The 16,396-nt window shown below is 42.0% G+C and overlaps 1 protein-coding gene across 4 annotated transcripts in view; it reads left to right on the forward strand.

Annotated features, from left to right (window-relative positions):
* Positions 1–16,396, forward strand: part of DNAH5 (dynein axonemal heavy chain 5) — a 179,334-nt gene that overhangs the window by 111,436 nt on the left and 51,502 nt on the right. For all 4 annotated transcript variants that reach the window (XM_081014558.1, XM_081014559.1, XM_081014561.1 and 1 more), the window contains 9 exons: positions 571–693; positions 1,688–1,901; positions 2,251–2,474; positions 3,850–4,048; positions 8,342–8,514; positions 9,342–9,472; positions 10,869–11,022; positions 12,611–12,878; positions 16,121–16,352. In XM_081014558.1, coding sequence (XP_080870684.1) covers positions 571–693; positions 1,688–1,901; positions 2,251–2,474; positions 3,850–4,048; positions 8,342–8,514; positions 9,342–9,472; positions 10,869–11,022; positions 12,611–12,878; positions 16,121–16,352 — 1,718 coding nt within the window. The remainder of the gene's footprint in view (positions 1–570; positions 694–1,687; positions 1,902–2,250; positions 2,475–3,849; positions 4,049–8,341; positions 8,515–9,341; positions 9,473–10,868; positions 11,023–12,610; positions 12,879–16,120; positions 16,353–16,396) is intronic.

Here is a 16,396-nt window from a genome sequence, read left to right on the forward strand (position 1 = left end):
GTAACCCAAGGTGTTTGTAACCCGAGGTACCACTGTATTTGAGTTATACCAGTTGAGGAGATACACCAGCAAGATGACCAAAATGGAGCAGAGTCGTGGGGGAGATGGGGTTGGCATAGGGAGGAGACACTTACATCATATCCAGTTCTCACCCAAACCATGGTCACTCTCCCACCCATGATGTACCATTGCACAGGTCCCGTTGGCTTTAGCGGCAGTGGGAGAAAGTGGATTTTCCCCTAGTATAGTAGTAGCATTCCCCCCCCCCACCTCTCATGTAATTGGTGTATAGGTTTGCTTTTAATAGGAATATCTTTTGATAACTGAACTGACTATGAGAGTTCTAATCATGATGTATATAGAAGAAACTTCTCATTTAGGATTTTGCATGGTATACGATACTCAAATAAAGCACAGCTATTGAAAAACTGTAACATGTTGTGTGTGCTATCTGCATTTGCCTTCACGTTCCTTCATAGACTAAGCAGTAGCATGTAAAAGGCATGCCTGTCATTTTAAAGGCTTGAGGAGATGCTTAGATTTTTGCAAACATGCATGTTCTTCTTCCAGCGCACAATTGAAAGTTATGTGGACAAACGCATGGGAACAACTTATGGTCCTCCGGCAGGAAAGAAAATGACAGTCTTCATTGATGATGTGAATATGCCTGTAATCAACGAATGGGGAGACCAGGTCAGCTTAAATTAATAGGATATTTCTTTTACACAATTCAATGCATTGATCTGAATCAGTAGTCCTTATGAAGATGATCATATTTTACCAAGATTTATAATGGAAAATGTTCCAATGTTGCTTCAAAGCAATTCCTCTTAAGTTGACAGAGAACATTGCCTGATTTTATTTGGAATGACAAAAATCCTAGGTTAGTTTTAGTTATCCTACAAAGATCTAAAGAGGAAGGAATAATAGTGTTCTGACACGATCAAATATGCTCATGCTATGATTTCATTCTTATGTAAATACACCATTTACATAAGAATGAAACAATTGCATGAGACAATATAGGAATAAAAATATATGAGATGAGTCAATTTATTAAAGGAGCTCTGCAAATCTGAAAAACTTAAACGTTCACTTACAGTGTAATCCTAACCATGTTGTCAGCTAGCCAGCTGAACGCGTTGCTGCACTTAGCAGAGAAAACACTCCCGGCAGCCAGCCATAAATTCCTTTCTTTATTTCCTTTTGACAAGATTACATGCAGAATAAACAAAGCGATCCATCTCTCATGACGCGTTGCTCTGACTAGTTTCTCCTTTCCCTCTCCCTCGAGACCAACACAACCAACGGCTCAGCCCCTTCCGTTTTTCCCTGTGACGTGGATCCCCCTCTCTCCGAAGCACCCCTTCCTCCCCAGACTCACTATCCTCTTCTCTGTCTTCTGAGGAGGACTCAGTACTGAGCAGTGGAGATTGTTTTCTGTATCCTCTAATTCTTTCCTCCCTTGCTGCCTGCAGTTCCCTGACACATGTCCGCTCAGAAGTAAGTCCTATTGAATTCAAAGGGTCAGTGGGAACAGGACTGCAGCCTGTTTGTTTGTTTAATGCCAAGTTTTTGACCGATTGGTTGCCTGAATTTATATCCCACCCTTCTTCCCAAAGGAGCCCAACTTAAGAGCAAAACCAAAGCACAAAACGTTATAAAACGCTTCCCATTTTTCCCACAGGTCACCAATGAGATAGTTAGGCAACTGATGGAGCACAATGGTTTTTATAACCTGGAGAAGCCTGGAGAGTTCACCAACATTGTGGACATCCAGTTCTTGGCTGCCATGATTCATCCGGGTGGCGGACGCAATGACATCCCTCAGAGACTGAAGAGGCAATTCTCTGTTTTTAATTGCACTCTGCCTTCTAATTCGTCCATCGACAAGATCTTTGGTAATGTGGAGAGCTTTTAAGCTCTGTTGTTCGTACGGTATATGGTACTTAAGTTTTCTTTACACTTGATGAAGAGTTTAAGAGACTGCCAACCTTGAGAATTTGCTACCCTTGTTTATATGAGCAGGAAACCCCAGAATATTATTTCTTCCTTAGGCTTTGTATTTACCTGTAGCAGTGTGGCCTTGAGTCTCCTGGAGGCATTTGCTTTGCAGGTTTTTTGTGTGCAATACATCCACTCTCTAGTTTTGCCGTGCTGTTGCCTGAATTGCATCAGTTGAAGGTGGCATGGGGCTCTGAGATGCATGGTTTCTCTCTCTCTCCAAACTATCATGTTTGGGTTTTCCAGGTGTGATTGGAGTAGGACATTACTGCAGCCAGAGAGGCTTTATGGAGGAAGTGAGAGCTACAGTCTCCAAGCTGGTGCCACTGACCCGCAAGCTGTGGCAAATGACTAAGATCAAGATGCTGCCAACCCCTGCCAAATTTCATTATGTGTTCAATCTCCGAGACCTTTCCAGGATTTGGCAAGGGATGCTGAATACCACCTCAGAAGTAATCAATGAATCAAATGTAAGTAGTGCATGTGGTGCCTTCACATATTGCGGATTGGCATCATGATTTATTTGAGATGCTTCAGGTTTTTTGCACTTTGGGGATACTTTGATGATAAACACAGTACAGTAGGAATCAGAGAAGCAGCCCTGTTCAGTAAACTGAACACTGGTTTACATTCACAAATGATAAAATACAGTGGTACCTCAGGTCACATACACTTGAGGTTACATACGCTTCAGGTTACAGACTCCGGTAACCCGGAAATAGTACCTTGGGTTAAGAATTTTACCTCAGGATGAGAACAGGAATCATGTGCCAGCGGCAGCAGGAGGCCCCATTAGCTAAAGTGATACCTCAGGTTAAGAACAGTTTCAGGTTAAGAACGGACCTCCGGAATTAATTAAGTATGTAACCAGTGGTACCACTGTAAAAGGAAGAAGACCCTGCTGAGTTCCAAAGGTTTACTCTTGGAAGGTTGGGTTTTTCCCCTGCAGTACAACTGATTATGGTTTCCATGATTTTTGGAAGGCCAGGGCTGCAGCTGGAAGGAATGTTTATGGAGCCGGGTGGCCATGCTCCCCTCTCCCCAACCCATGTTCAGTAAGGGCAATGTTTCCTGCCCCCAAGTCTTTCCTACATCACCAATTAAACTGCAGTCACGTACTTGGGAAGAAGAAGAGAACCATCAAGCAGTATTGGTACCCAAAACATTAGATTAGATAAAGAAGCAGCTTAAAATATCAAGTAAAGAAGACAAATAAGGTTGTGTGTGTGTGTGTGTGTGTGTGTGTGTGTGTGTGTGAATTTCCCCCTTCTGATCCTATTCAAAGATGGCATCCTATCCCTGGCCTTTGACACTTCCTATGTGTTTTTTTGACACACCGTATTTCTCCAATTGAAAACTGTTTTGACTGATTGTAATACACTATTGTATCTTCCCACGGCTGTAACCTACCCTGGGAGCTTATGATGAAGGGTGAGAAAGTCTGCTCAAATTCCTTTTTTCTTAAGCACAGGTGCTAAGAAAAGTTTTTCTATGTAAGTCCATTCTCCAAGGAACGGATCACTGTTGCGTTAAACCCTTGATGGCCAATTAGCAAATTAATGGTTGATCGTCTGGGGATGCCCTTAGGTGAACATTATGCACCTGCAAATCAGGTCTTACTCAGGTGTTACCACTTTGTGATATTTTTATTGTAATGATCATCATGTTTTAGTAGACCCTATTTTTGTGTGTGTGTGAGAGAGAAGGGAGAGAGAGAGAGAGAGAGAGAGAGAGAGATTGAGATTGTTTTTTAAAGAGAGATCTGGATGCTGAGAGAAAAAAAACCTAATTGGAAGCAAAAAGGAACATTCAGTTTTTCTTTTCTCCTTTTTTATCTCTGGACAGGTGCTCATAAAACTGTGGAAGCATGAATGTAAGCGTGTTATTGCTGACCGTTTCACAACTCCCGAGGATGTTACTTGGTTTGATCTGGCACTGGCAAAACTTGTTGAAGGGGAACTTGGCAGTGATAAAAAGACCCTGGTGGATCCTGGCACGGATGCATACTTTGTGGATTTCTTAAGAGATGCCCCTGAAGCTACAGGTAAAAATCTAAACTGAAAACCATCTGTCTGACATAAGGAAAATGAAGTGGTCATAGACAGGGGATGTCTACAAGATGTCCACTTTGGAAAGACATGGTATCTTGACAACAAACAGGGAAATAATAAAATCATAATATTTACAATGTATAATATTGCCTTGATAACTAGGCACTGTGTTGTGATTCTGAGGATGCTTTAGTTGTTTTCCCATTTATTGGGGGGGGGGCCCTCTATTCTTGGCACTGCCAGCTCAGAGTGAGCACAAAAGTGAAGCACTGGGCTGCTGGAGTCAACTAATGTGTTGGTGCAAACAAGACACTAGTCTGTCTTGTCACACTACAGAAAGCAATTTTTTCTAGGTAGGTGTAGGTACCAGAGTATAAAGAAGCATGCATAGGCTAGACCTCTATTGAATATAGTTGTTAACAAGGATGGGGGAGAGATTTGGTTGTTTGAATCTGCCTAATTCACATTTTCCCAAATAATACGAGACACAGCCATCTGTCAAATGTATACCTCTGAATGTTGCAATGGAGTTCTCCAATTCAACACAGGAATGAGTCCATCATCATAAGCATCAGGCAAAATTACATACAAAAATGTGCACATTAGGAGAAAGGATGGCTTCAAGACCAATGTGGAAACAACAGCAACAAAAAATGTGGAAATAGTAATAATAATTATTTCCACATTGGTTGTGGTTGTTATATTTATGTGCCACTCATCCGACTGTGTTGTCCCAGCCACAATGCGCAGCTTCCAACAAAATATTTAAAACACAATAAAACACCAGCAATTAAAAACTTCCCTGAATAGGGCTGCCTTAAGATGTCTTCTAAAAGTCAAATAGTTGCTTATCTATTTGACATCCGATGGGAGGGTGTTCCACAGGGCTGGCACCACTACCGAGAAGGCCCTCTGTCTGGTTCCCTGTAACCTCACTTCTTGCAGTGAGAGAACCGCCAGAAGGCCCTCGGAGCTGGAAAGTTTGGGCTGAACAGTGGGGGTTGGTGACGCTCCTTCAGGTATCCTGAGCCGAGGCTGTTTAGGGCTTTAAAGGTCTACACCATCACTTTGAATGTGGTGAATTAAGCTCAAGACTGGGGGGAGGGGGAGGCGGGGAATGAGAAATTGAAAGAACCTGAAACTGACACATTTCATTCACCCCTCATTGTTCTTCACAAAAAATGCTTTCTATGGAAAAAGGATGTGATTTTCATTCTTTTTCCTCAAAAGAAACATATTTTATTTCAAACTAGGTGTGGAGAAGGAAAAATCTGTAAAAGGTAAGCTGCAGGTGCCTGAGTCAGCTGGAATTTAGATATTTGTCTAGAATTTCTTTTTTTAAGGGTTTGAGTTCTGTATCCAGCTGTGCATGTTTAGTTTCATAGAAGTCGGTGCATCTTAAGCATGTCTAATATGTTCAGAGACGGTGGCCTTGAATTATCACTATCACTATTTGCTTTGAAACAACTGTAGCTTAAACAGGGAACAACTTAAGCACATAGCATGTTTGGGCTTGCACAACCTTCATCTTGACGGCTGATAAGGGCAGAGCTGTATTTAAGGATTGCTATCCTGTTCAGCAGATGTAAATACTTCAACTTCATAACTGAGCTTTCTCTATATAGGGAAAGGTAACAGCTTCAAAAATTTGCCTCAATGAGTAATAACATTTAAGAAGAAGAAAAACTACACAAACCCCTATAAACTGTGAAGTATTCATAGGATGGCATTTTTATAGGACCTTTCCTATGGTGGAGGAATAAAACCAGAAATTCTGTAATCTGCATAATTTTACACTACAGTGGAACCTTGTTTCTCGAACTTAATCCGTTCCGGGAGTCCGTTCGACTCCTGAATCCATTCGAAAACCAAGGTGTGGCTTCCTATTGGCTGCAGGAGCTTCCTGCCCTCAAATAGAAGCTGTGTCAGATGTTCAGCGTCCAAATAACGTTCAAAAACACTTACTTCCTGGTTTTCAGCTTTTGGGAGCCAAAACGTATAAGTACCAAGGCGTTTGAGAACCAAGGTACGACAATCAACATTTTTAGAAGCTGTTTTAAATAATGGCATGAAATCCTTCATTCAGCTTTTGAGATGAATTTATTGTGTACAATTAGCAGCAGGTTTAGCCCTGCATTTGCATGTTTCAATAGCTACTAACTGTGGGATTTTACTTCCGTTGACTGTTAATGGGAAAATGCAGCACCTGCTTTCATATACACGAGTTTATGCTAAAAGTAGTGAGCTTTGGCATGCAAACAACGCACAGCATGTAGAGAAATGTTTCTTGCAGAGCGGTACTCTATGGAATTTGTATGTTATGCTTGGGGAGAGAGGCTTCCTTCTTCCTCCTTTTGCAGCATCCAGGTTGCTCAACGTTGCTTCAAGTGCTCAGTAGCTCCTTACATGAAGCAGCCAACGTTGTTGGCACTGAAAGAATTAGGAGCAGATGAAGTGGGAAGGGAATTAGCCACTTCTTCCTTGGGGAAGTGAACTGCAGGAACGTGGCTTGAATACCAGCAAAACAATAGCTCACTTTTAAACCTTCAAAAATGGTTCAGTCTCGTTTGTTTAAAATGTATTTTGCAGGAATGGCAAAACTTCACACTTCGCAAAAGCGATTTTTTATTTTTATTTTAGATCAGACGTTGTTGCTCTCTCCTTAAAGACTCTACTGATTCTTCTCCACCTGCAGGAAGTCGCCCACAGCAATCTATTGCTGCCCTGGGCTCCTTTAATAATAAAAATCTTTTTCCTAGCCCTCCCCTCACTGCTTCAGTAACCAAGGTAGCCTGTAGCTTACTCCTTCACTCGACCAACTTGCCTTTTATCTCCCAGCACCCATGTCTCAGAAATTCCAAAACTGTGTGCTGGGACGCACTATTATTCTGTAAAAGAACTGGGAGCACCTTCACACATATAGCCAATCTGAAACGGGATAGAATAATCTGGAATGGCAGTGTCTGAGCTAGCCAAAACAACACATGACCAGTTTTGGCGCATCAAGCCACAGAAACCATGTGACCTGCAATGAAAACCATGTCTTATTACCAAATATTTGAGAAGATGCACTCTATCACATATGAAAAGCCTCTCTGTAATTGTCTCCGCTGTCAGAAAACTACCCCATCCAGTATCTTTTTAGCTTTTTGACTTGCTTGTATATAAAATGCAATTATCTCTTGAAATGAATGAATAAAAAACTATCTGAAAGAGCACATTTTAAGCTTTATCCGGATACAAAACAAGCTGAATTTACATACAATTAAACATTTACTGTGACATTTTTCAAAAGAATTTTTTGTTTTAAAAGATAAAAACCAATGCTTAAGCGCTAATATTTTTCCTTGGGGGGATTTTAAATACCACATGTCTAAATTAAACTTTTACTGTACACTTTTCTGCATATTTTAGTGTATAAAGCTAATCCTAATTCCTGCCCCAAAGGGGGGAAAATACATCTATATGCATATTATTCTGTTGGATGGTTGCATAAATTAATAATAAATAATATCACAAGCATGATGCCCTGAGTTTATATCAATGTTTATAGAAGTAATTAAAATAACTAAACTATTTGAGCCAATTTTAGTGAGAAAAATGCATTTTACACAAATGTTTACCAGCAGCTATAAAAAGTTGAACTAAGCTATTCAAATATTGCAATTAATTACAAATACAAAGTTTATTATTATTATTATTATTATTCCTGAAATGACATAAAGCACATGTTCCTTTTGAGTTGAATAAATTGTTGCAAGCACAGAAATAAGTGCACATGTTTCTGCGATACAGTATAGCATAACAGCCATGATTCAGACAAACTGAAGTATTTTGCACCCCTATTGACTTCAATGAGAAAGTTAAGTATTTAACAGTGCAACTGTATACATGCCTTCTCAAAAGTAAGTCCCACTGAGTTCATTGTGGTTTACTCCCAGGTAAGTGGGTACAGAATTGTGGCCTACATCTCTCTTTAATTAAAGATCCTGAATTGGACATTTCATCCCAAATCAAATCTAGTTAATTTGCTTTATCAGTCACTTTAAATGTTCATTGAAACAGTCTTTACAATCACTACTGTTATTATTTCTATTACTATTACTTTTGTTTCCACCACTATTCATAAACAGGTGGTTCTGTTTGGATTAGTAGTCTCTTTCTCAATTCCTCATGGGCAAGAGAAGACATTACAATTAGGACACCCAAGAGCAGAGCAGTACGTTTTTAAAAAAATCACCCCTTGTCCTTCATATGAACATGTCACATATATTTTTTGATCACAGGAGAGGAGCCGGATGAAACAGAAGTTGACATGCCTAAAATCTATGAACCCATTGCCTCGTTTGAGCACCTGAAGGAACGTTTGAACATGTTCTTACAAATATACAACGAGAGTGTCCGTGGGACAGGAATGGACTTGGTGTTTTTTGAAGATGCGATGATTCATTTAGTGAAGGTACCAATGGCCATGACAATCCATTTCACTTCAGAAATTCTTAATCCTGAAAATGTTAAGCGAACTAGGCTAGTCTCACATCTACAAACTCTGAAGTTGCTTCAAACAGAAAGAATTAAAAGGTTATAGACTCTTTTAGATTAAGCCCTTAGAGTTCCATATTTAAATGGTATAGGTCATCCTCCACAGCTTCCAGATTTTTTTGACTTTTTTACTACAGGTCCCATTCCCCCCTAGCCAGTGTGGCCAGTGGTCAAGGTTGATGGAAGTTGAAGCCCAAAACATCTGGAGGACACCAGGTTGGGGGAAAGCTGAAGAGCCGGCAGTGAGAGGATGGGTGGTAGAAACTTATTGGAGGCATAGCTGTATGATATCTAAGCTAGTCTGTTGCCCTTAGGTATGGAAGACACTGTCCCATTGCCACTGTTAATTTGAAATTCAGAAGCCATTCATGAAAGGGAAGGGGAGCCGTCTTGTCCTTTGCCTCGGGTGGCAAAATGTCTGGGACAGCTCTGGAGATTAGGTTTAAGGGTCAAGGCAAGGCCTCTGGGATCTGCAATTGCAGGAAAATAATAATAATAATAATAATAATAATAATAATAATAATAATAATAATAATTTATTTATATCCCGCCCATCTGGCTGGGTTTCCCCAGCCACTCTGGGCGGCTTCCAACAGAATATTAAAATACAATAATCTAGTAAACATTAAACGCTTCCCTAAACAGGGCCACCTTCAGATGTCTTCTAAAACCATCACAGGAGCCTGATTAGTACCTTGTGATTAGAACTATGTACCTCACCATCAATCTTGTGCTGTATTGCAGATCTCTCGAGTCATTCGCACTCCTTGTGGAAATGCTCTGCTTGTCGGAGTTGGCGGGTCTGGAAAGCAGAGCTTGACTAAGCTGGCATCGTTCATAGCTGGCTACGACATGTTCCAGATCACATTAACAAGGTAGGTTGTTGAACAAAATTGTGGTTTGAGCATTTAGAATGAAAGAGCATGCATTTGGCTCATACGGAACTTGTTCTCCCTGGCATAGGTCTTGATCAGATCTTCCTTTTTTAAAAAAAGAAAGAAAAAAAGTTTGATGCAAAGAAAGATGCCATGCCTGTTCAGGATATCAACTAAAGTTTTAACTTGTAAAAATCAAAACAAGGATACACAACAAATTACTATTAGGGAAGAAAACATTTTGTGTGCTGTTTCTCATGTCTAAAACATCTTTCTGGAAGAACAAGAACTCTGAGAAGAAAATAATAATAATAATAATAATAATAATAATAATAATAATAATAATTTATTATTTATACCCCACCCATCTGGCTGGGTTTCCCCAGCCACTCTGGGCGGCTTCCAACAAAACACTAAAATACAATAACCTATTAAACATTAAAAGCTTCCCTAAACAGGGCTGCCTTCAGATGTCTTCTAAAAGTTTGGTAGTTATTTTTCTCTTTGACATCTGGTGGGAGGGCGTTCCACAGGACGGGTGCCACTACAGAGAAGACCCTCTGCCTGGTTGCCTGTAACTTGGCTTCTCGCAGCGAGGGAACCGCCAGAAGGCCCTCGGTGCTGGACCTCAGTGTCTGGGCTGAATGATGGAGGTGGATACGCTCCTTCAGGTATACTGGGCTGAGGCCGTTTAGGGCTTTAAAGGTCAGCACCAACACTTTGAATTGTGCTCGGAAACGTACTGGGCTCATGTTCATCAATCTGAAAAATGACAGGTGCCCCAACCCCTTTTCTCAGAAAGTCCTACCCCACCACACATTTAGAGAGAGAGAGAGAGAGAGAGAGAGAGAGAGAGAGAGAGAGATTTTATACCACTTTTTTTGTAACTTAAAGGTTTGTGATGTTTCTTAACGAATCTAAAGGTTTGCCGAGGTATGCATGCATGAGGCCCACTCGTATGACAAAGGTTTCCAGCGAAGCATATTCCTTCTTTCCCCTTCAACTGTCCACAGCAGGCAGCAAGATGACTAACCTAGTTTTTGACAGGTGATGATGTGGAACAGAAAATCCAGTTGACTCACAAGTCATGCACATTTAACTTGTGAAATCACAGCTTTACACACTTGGCCTATTCTGCACACTTGGGATTCTGCACATCCTTACCAAGGAAGAGGTTCAACTGAGCTGAATGGCACTTACTTCTAAGTGAAGAGGCATAGGATTGTATTGTGTAGCTCAAAAAACAACAGCCAATGAAAGAAGAATAATCTGAAGGAAAAGGTCTTGGCAAAAAAAGCCATGTTTGCTGGGAGGCACCTTTCCTTGCATGAATTTTTCCATTGGTGGGCCCAGGGAGCCTCGCTTACCAATGCCCTTGTTTTTTTTCTTTCCAAAGGTCTTATAACACATCCAACCTAATGGAAGATTTGAAGCATCTGTATAGGACTGCTGGACAGCAAGGAAAAGGCATCAGCTTCATCTTTACAGATAATGAGATAAAAGATGAGGCTTTCTTGGAATACATGAACAATGTCCTGTCTTCCGGAGAGGTACGATGTTGTTGTTGTTGTTTGGTCATTTAGTCGTGTCCAACTCTTTGTGACCCCATGGACCAGAGCACGCCAGGCACTCCTGTCTTCCACTGCCTCCCGCAGTTTACTCAAATTCATGCTGGTAGCTTCGAGAACACTATCCAACCATCTCGTCCTCTGTCATCCCCTTCTCCTTGTGCCCTCAATCTTTCCCAACATCAGGGTCTTTTCCAGGGAGTCTTCTCTTCTCATGAGGTGGCCAAAGTACTGGAGTCTCAGCTTCAGGATCTGTCCTTCCAGTGAGCACTCAGGGCTGATTTCCTTCAGAATGGATAGGTTTGATCTTCTTGCAGTCCATGGGACTCTCAAGAGTCTCCTCCAGCACCATAATTCAAAAGCATCAATTCTTCGACGATCAGCCTTCTTTATGGTCCAGCTCTCACTTCCATACATCACTACTGGGAAAACCATGGCTTTCACTATACAGACCTTTGTTGGCAAAGTGATATCACTGCTTTTTAAGATACTGTCTAGGTTTGTCATTGCTTTTCTCCCAAGAAGCAGGTGTCTTCTAATTTTGTGGCTGCTGTCACCATCTGCAGTGATCATGGAGCCCAAGAAATAAAATCTCTCACTGCCTCCATTTCTTCCCCTTCTATTTGCCAGGAGATGATGGGACCAGTGGCAATGATCTTAGTTTTTTTAATGTTGAGCTTCAGACCATATTTTGCGCTCTTCTCTTTCACCCTCATTAAAAGGTTCTTTAATTCCTCCTCACTTTCTGCCATCAATGTTGTGTCATCTGCATATCTGAGGTTGTTGATATTTCTTCCGGCAATCTTAATTCCAGCTAGGGAGTACGATATTCTTGCCCAAATCCACACACCCCTGCTGCTTTTTCGTTTGTTGCTCCTTCCTTCTGCCCTTGGTGACCAAACAGCCAAGAGAGGGACTTGCAGAGGGAATGCTTCCGAATGATAGTGGGATTAGATGCTTTGCTTAAAGTTAGGGCAATGCTTTAATGGCAGATTAACCCGCTAAGGCTGCATTCGTATGTACACATACGAGGAAATCATCTCCGCTGAGCACAATGGAACCTACTTCTGAGTAAAAGTGCAAAGCTGTAAAGCTTTAGGCAGTTAATTAGGGGGATGCAGTTTTAATCAGTGGGAGCAAATCCTAATTGGTGGGACACACACATTTGTTTGTTGATGATATTTTGGTTCTTAGAATCCTAGAACTGTAGAGTTGGAAAGGGACTCTGAAAATCATCTAGTCCAAGCCTCTGAAATGAAGGAATGTGCAGCTGTCACGTATAGGGACCTGCAACCTTGACATTATCAGCACCATGATCTAACCAGCTGATCTGTTAGTGTGTTGAAATAACAGCAAGTGAAAAATAAAATTAAAGGTGGCATTCGAACCATTAGTACTCTGTCTCCAGTATCTCAGAAAGATACCTCTGTTGATTTTTTTTGGCAATATATGAATTAATTACTGATCAGTTAAAAATCAGATGCATAATGAGCTGAAAGTTCCATAATCTTCTAGTAGTTGGCTGTAACTGAAATACATCAGTATTAAAAATATATATTTTCACCCTAAGGTTTCCAACTTGTTTGCCCGTGATGAAATAGATGAAATCATTGGTGATCTCATACCTGTTATGAAGAAGGAGCACCCACGCCGGCCTCCGACCAATGAGAACTTGTATGATTATTTCATGACTCGCGTGCGTCAGAACCTGCACGTAGTTCTTTGCTTTTCACCAGTGGGTGAAAAATTCCGGAACCGAGCTCTGAAGTTCCCTGCGCTGATTTCTGGTTGCACTATAGACTGGTTCAGCCGCTGGCCAAAAGACGCTCTGGTTGCAGGTGAGTATTAATGAACTATGTTGTTGTAGCCGATTTGCTGTAGATCAGATGCAATGGATCAGAGGATGAGTAAACTCCCAATGTTGTAGTCCAACTCCCGTCAGCCCCAGAAAGCATGGCCAATGGTCAGGGATGATAGGAGCTATAGTCCAAAATGTCCAGAGGGCTGCAGGTTTGCCATCTCTGCAATAGATGATAGGTAATGACTTCAGCAGGACGTGGGTGGCGCTGTGGGTTAAACCACAGAGCCTAGGACTTGCCGATCAGAAGGTCGGCGGTTCGAATCCCCGCGATGGGGTGAGCTCCCGTTGCTCAGTCCCTGCTCCTGCCAACCTATCAGTTCAAAAGCACGTCAAAGTGCAAGTAGATAAATAGGTACCACTCCGGCAGGAAGGTAAATGGCGTTTCCATGTGCTGCTCTGATTCGCCAGAAGCGGCTTAGTTATGCTGGCCACATGACCCGGAAGCTGTACGCCAGCTCGCTCGGCCAATAAAGTGAGATGAGCGCCGCAACCCCAGAGTCTGCTATGACTGGACCTAATGGTCAGGGGTCCCTTTACCTTTACCTAATGACTTCAACAGTAGAAGGATTGTGCCTGTAGCAAATTGAACTAACTTTGGATCTGGTTCTCCTCCTGGAAATGAGGTTGGAACCTCCTTGGTGGCATAATTTTTGAAAAATCGTGCCAAAATTTGATAGGATACCAAGGAACTTCTCTCACTGCATATAAAAAGTTGATTATGTCAGCATTTGTCCTCAAACCCATCTGAACAATATATTTAAAAGTTGATATTTTTACATAGCTCACTAGGTTCTGGAAATGTTTGGGATGATTCAATGTGTCCTTAAAACACCTTTTCTAAGAATCCTCTAAGTAATCCTGCATAAACTGCTGCCTTTAATATTTTATTTACGTATCCCAGTAGGTTTCTGGGCACAATTCAAAGTGTGATTTAAAGCCCTAAATCAGGGGTAGGCAACCTAAGGCCTGGGGGCCGGATGCAGCCCAACTGCCTTCTCAGTCCGGCCTGCAGACAGTCTGGGAGTCAGCGTGTTTTTACATGAGTAGAATGTGTCCTTTTATTTAAAATGCATCTCTGGGTTATTTGTGGGGCATGGGAATTCGTTCATTCCCCCCCCAAAAAAATATAGTCCAGCCCACCACATGGTCTGAGGGACAGTGGACCAGCCCAGGGCTGAAAACAGTTGCTGACCCCTGCCCTAAATGGCCTCAGCCCAGTATACCTGAAGGAGTGTCTCCACCCCCATCATTCAGCCCAGACACTGAGGTCCAGCACCGAGGGCCTTCTGGCGGTTCCCTCACTGTGAGAAGCAAGGTTACAGGGAACCAGGCAGAGGACCTTCTCAGTAGTGGCGCCCACCCTGTGGAGCGCCCTCCCATCAGATGTCAAGGAAATAAACAACTATTTTATTTTTAGAAGACATCTATGACTTTTAGTCAGATGACTTTTAGAAGACATCTGAAGTCAGCCCTGTTTAAGGAAGCTTTTAATATTTGATGAATTATTGTAGTTTAATATTTTGCTGGAAGCTGCCCAGAGTAGCTGGGGAAACGCAGCCAGATGGGCGGGGTATGTATGTATGTATGTATAAATAAATAAATAAATAAATAATATTATTTATTAAACTGTGAGAGGGCAGTCTGCATGTTAGTGAATGAGAGAGCATCTATAAAACCTACTACACATTTTAGTTTCTTTCTTAAAACAAGTGCCTTGATGTGAGAAATGCAAATGCCAGAAATAATGATGCCACTTACCTGTTCTCTGAGCACAGGGATTCCTAATCCCATCAAGACAAGAATACCAGCATAACTACCCAATAATTACAAAAAGAGGATTACCCAGCAGTGAAAAGAGATAAGCGCTAAGATGATTTCACTTCTGGGAGGATAACCAGAGAGGCCTGTGACATGCAAATTTTAAAAAGCCAGAAATAAGAACTTATAAAATTGAAAAAACCAAGAAACAAGCATTGCCCAGACAAGTGCAGCAATTAAAAATTGTGATTTCTGTGGGCACACTGTTCAGTTATTTGGAGTGGCATGGCTGTCATTGGCTTAAAATTATTGATGTTGCAAAATTGCACGTACAGTGGTACCTCGGGTTAAGAACTTAATTTGTTCTGGAGGTCTGTTCTTAACCTGAAACTGTTCTTAACCTGAATCACCACTTTAGCTAATGGGGCCTCCTGCTTCCGCTGCGCCGCCGCTGCACGATTTCTGTTCTCATCCTGAAGCAAAGTTCTTAACCCGAGGTACTATTTCTGGGTTAGCGGAGTCTGTAACCTGAAGCGTATGTAACCCGAGGTACCACTGTATATCGTATCCGTGAATTACTGCTGGTGGGAAATCAGAAATGCATTGTAGTGCCTGAGCAAAAGTATGCCTTGTGAGGAAACAGGCTTGCATGTTGGGCCCAGCTCTCATGAGGCCGGGAATGACAGTTGACAAGGAGAGGAGAGATCCAAGAGAGTAGGGATGTAAGGGATCAATCTAGGATAATTTTCAGGATTGTCCAGGTTGGAGGAAGAGGAGGAGTTGGCTTGGTTATCCATGTTTTCTTCACAGTTCGTTTCTGGAGTGAGCTCAATGGTGGCTGAGTGAAATTAAGGGGAAGCCCCTGAGGCAATTTCTCTGTAGCATTAAACCTGTAAATCAGGGGTAAGAGAGTCAGTGTGGTGTAGTGGTTAAGAGCAGCGGACTCATAATGTGGTGAACTGGGTTCGCGTCTCCGCTCCTCCACATGCAGCTGCTGGGTGACCTTGGGCTAGTCACACTTCTCTTTGAGACTCCTTAGGGTAGTGATAAAGCGGGATATCAAATCCAAACAACTCTTCTTCTTCATCTTCATCTTCATCTTCATCTTCATCTTCTTAATCTACACTTGGTCCTTTGAACTTTCTCCAGGCCACTCCCCACTGTTTCCTCACTCTGAGGGTTTTTTGGGTGCCTGGAATTTTTTCTTGAACTCTAATAATGCTTCTTGCTTGTCAAGATGGGGAATTCAGAGGGGAATGAGAGTGCCTTTACAAGCTGGCCTACAGTCCAAAGGTAACGTTAACCTTTGTTGCTCCACCCACTTTTGCCTTTGGTCCCGCCCCTTGCAGGCATCTGACCCTAAATGTCTGCCCGGAAGTGAATGTTGCTTAAAAACGTTCCACATCTCTGAGGTTTCTTCTGTACATAAACGAAGGAAACTCTTTTCCTTTCTCCTTCCAGTGTCTGAACATTTCTTGTCCTCCTACGAAGTTGACTGCACTGACGAGATCAAAAGTGAGATGGTGCAGTGCATGGGCTCCTTCCAGGATGGAGTTGCTGAGAAGTGTGTTGACTACTTCCAGAGATACCGTCGGTCTACACACGTGACCCCCAAATCTTATCTGTCTTTTATTCAGGGGTATAAAGCGATATACAAGGAGAAGCATGCTGAGGTGCAAACGTTGGCCAACAGGTGAAGAGTTTGCTTCGATATTTCCCGCTTCATTTACTCTTCTC

Source organism: Podarcis pityusensis, assembly GCF_964106645.2.
Source record: "Podarcis pityusensis genome assembly, chromosome: 7".
Lineage (NCBI taxonomy): Eukaryota > Metazoa > Chordata > Lepidosauria > Squamata > Lacertidae > Podarcis > Podarcis pityusensis.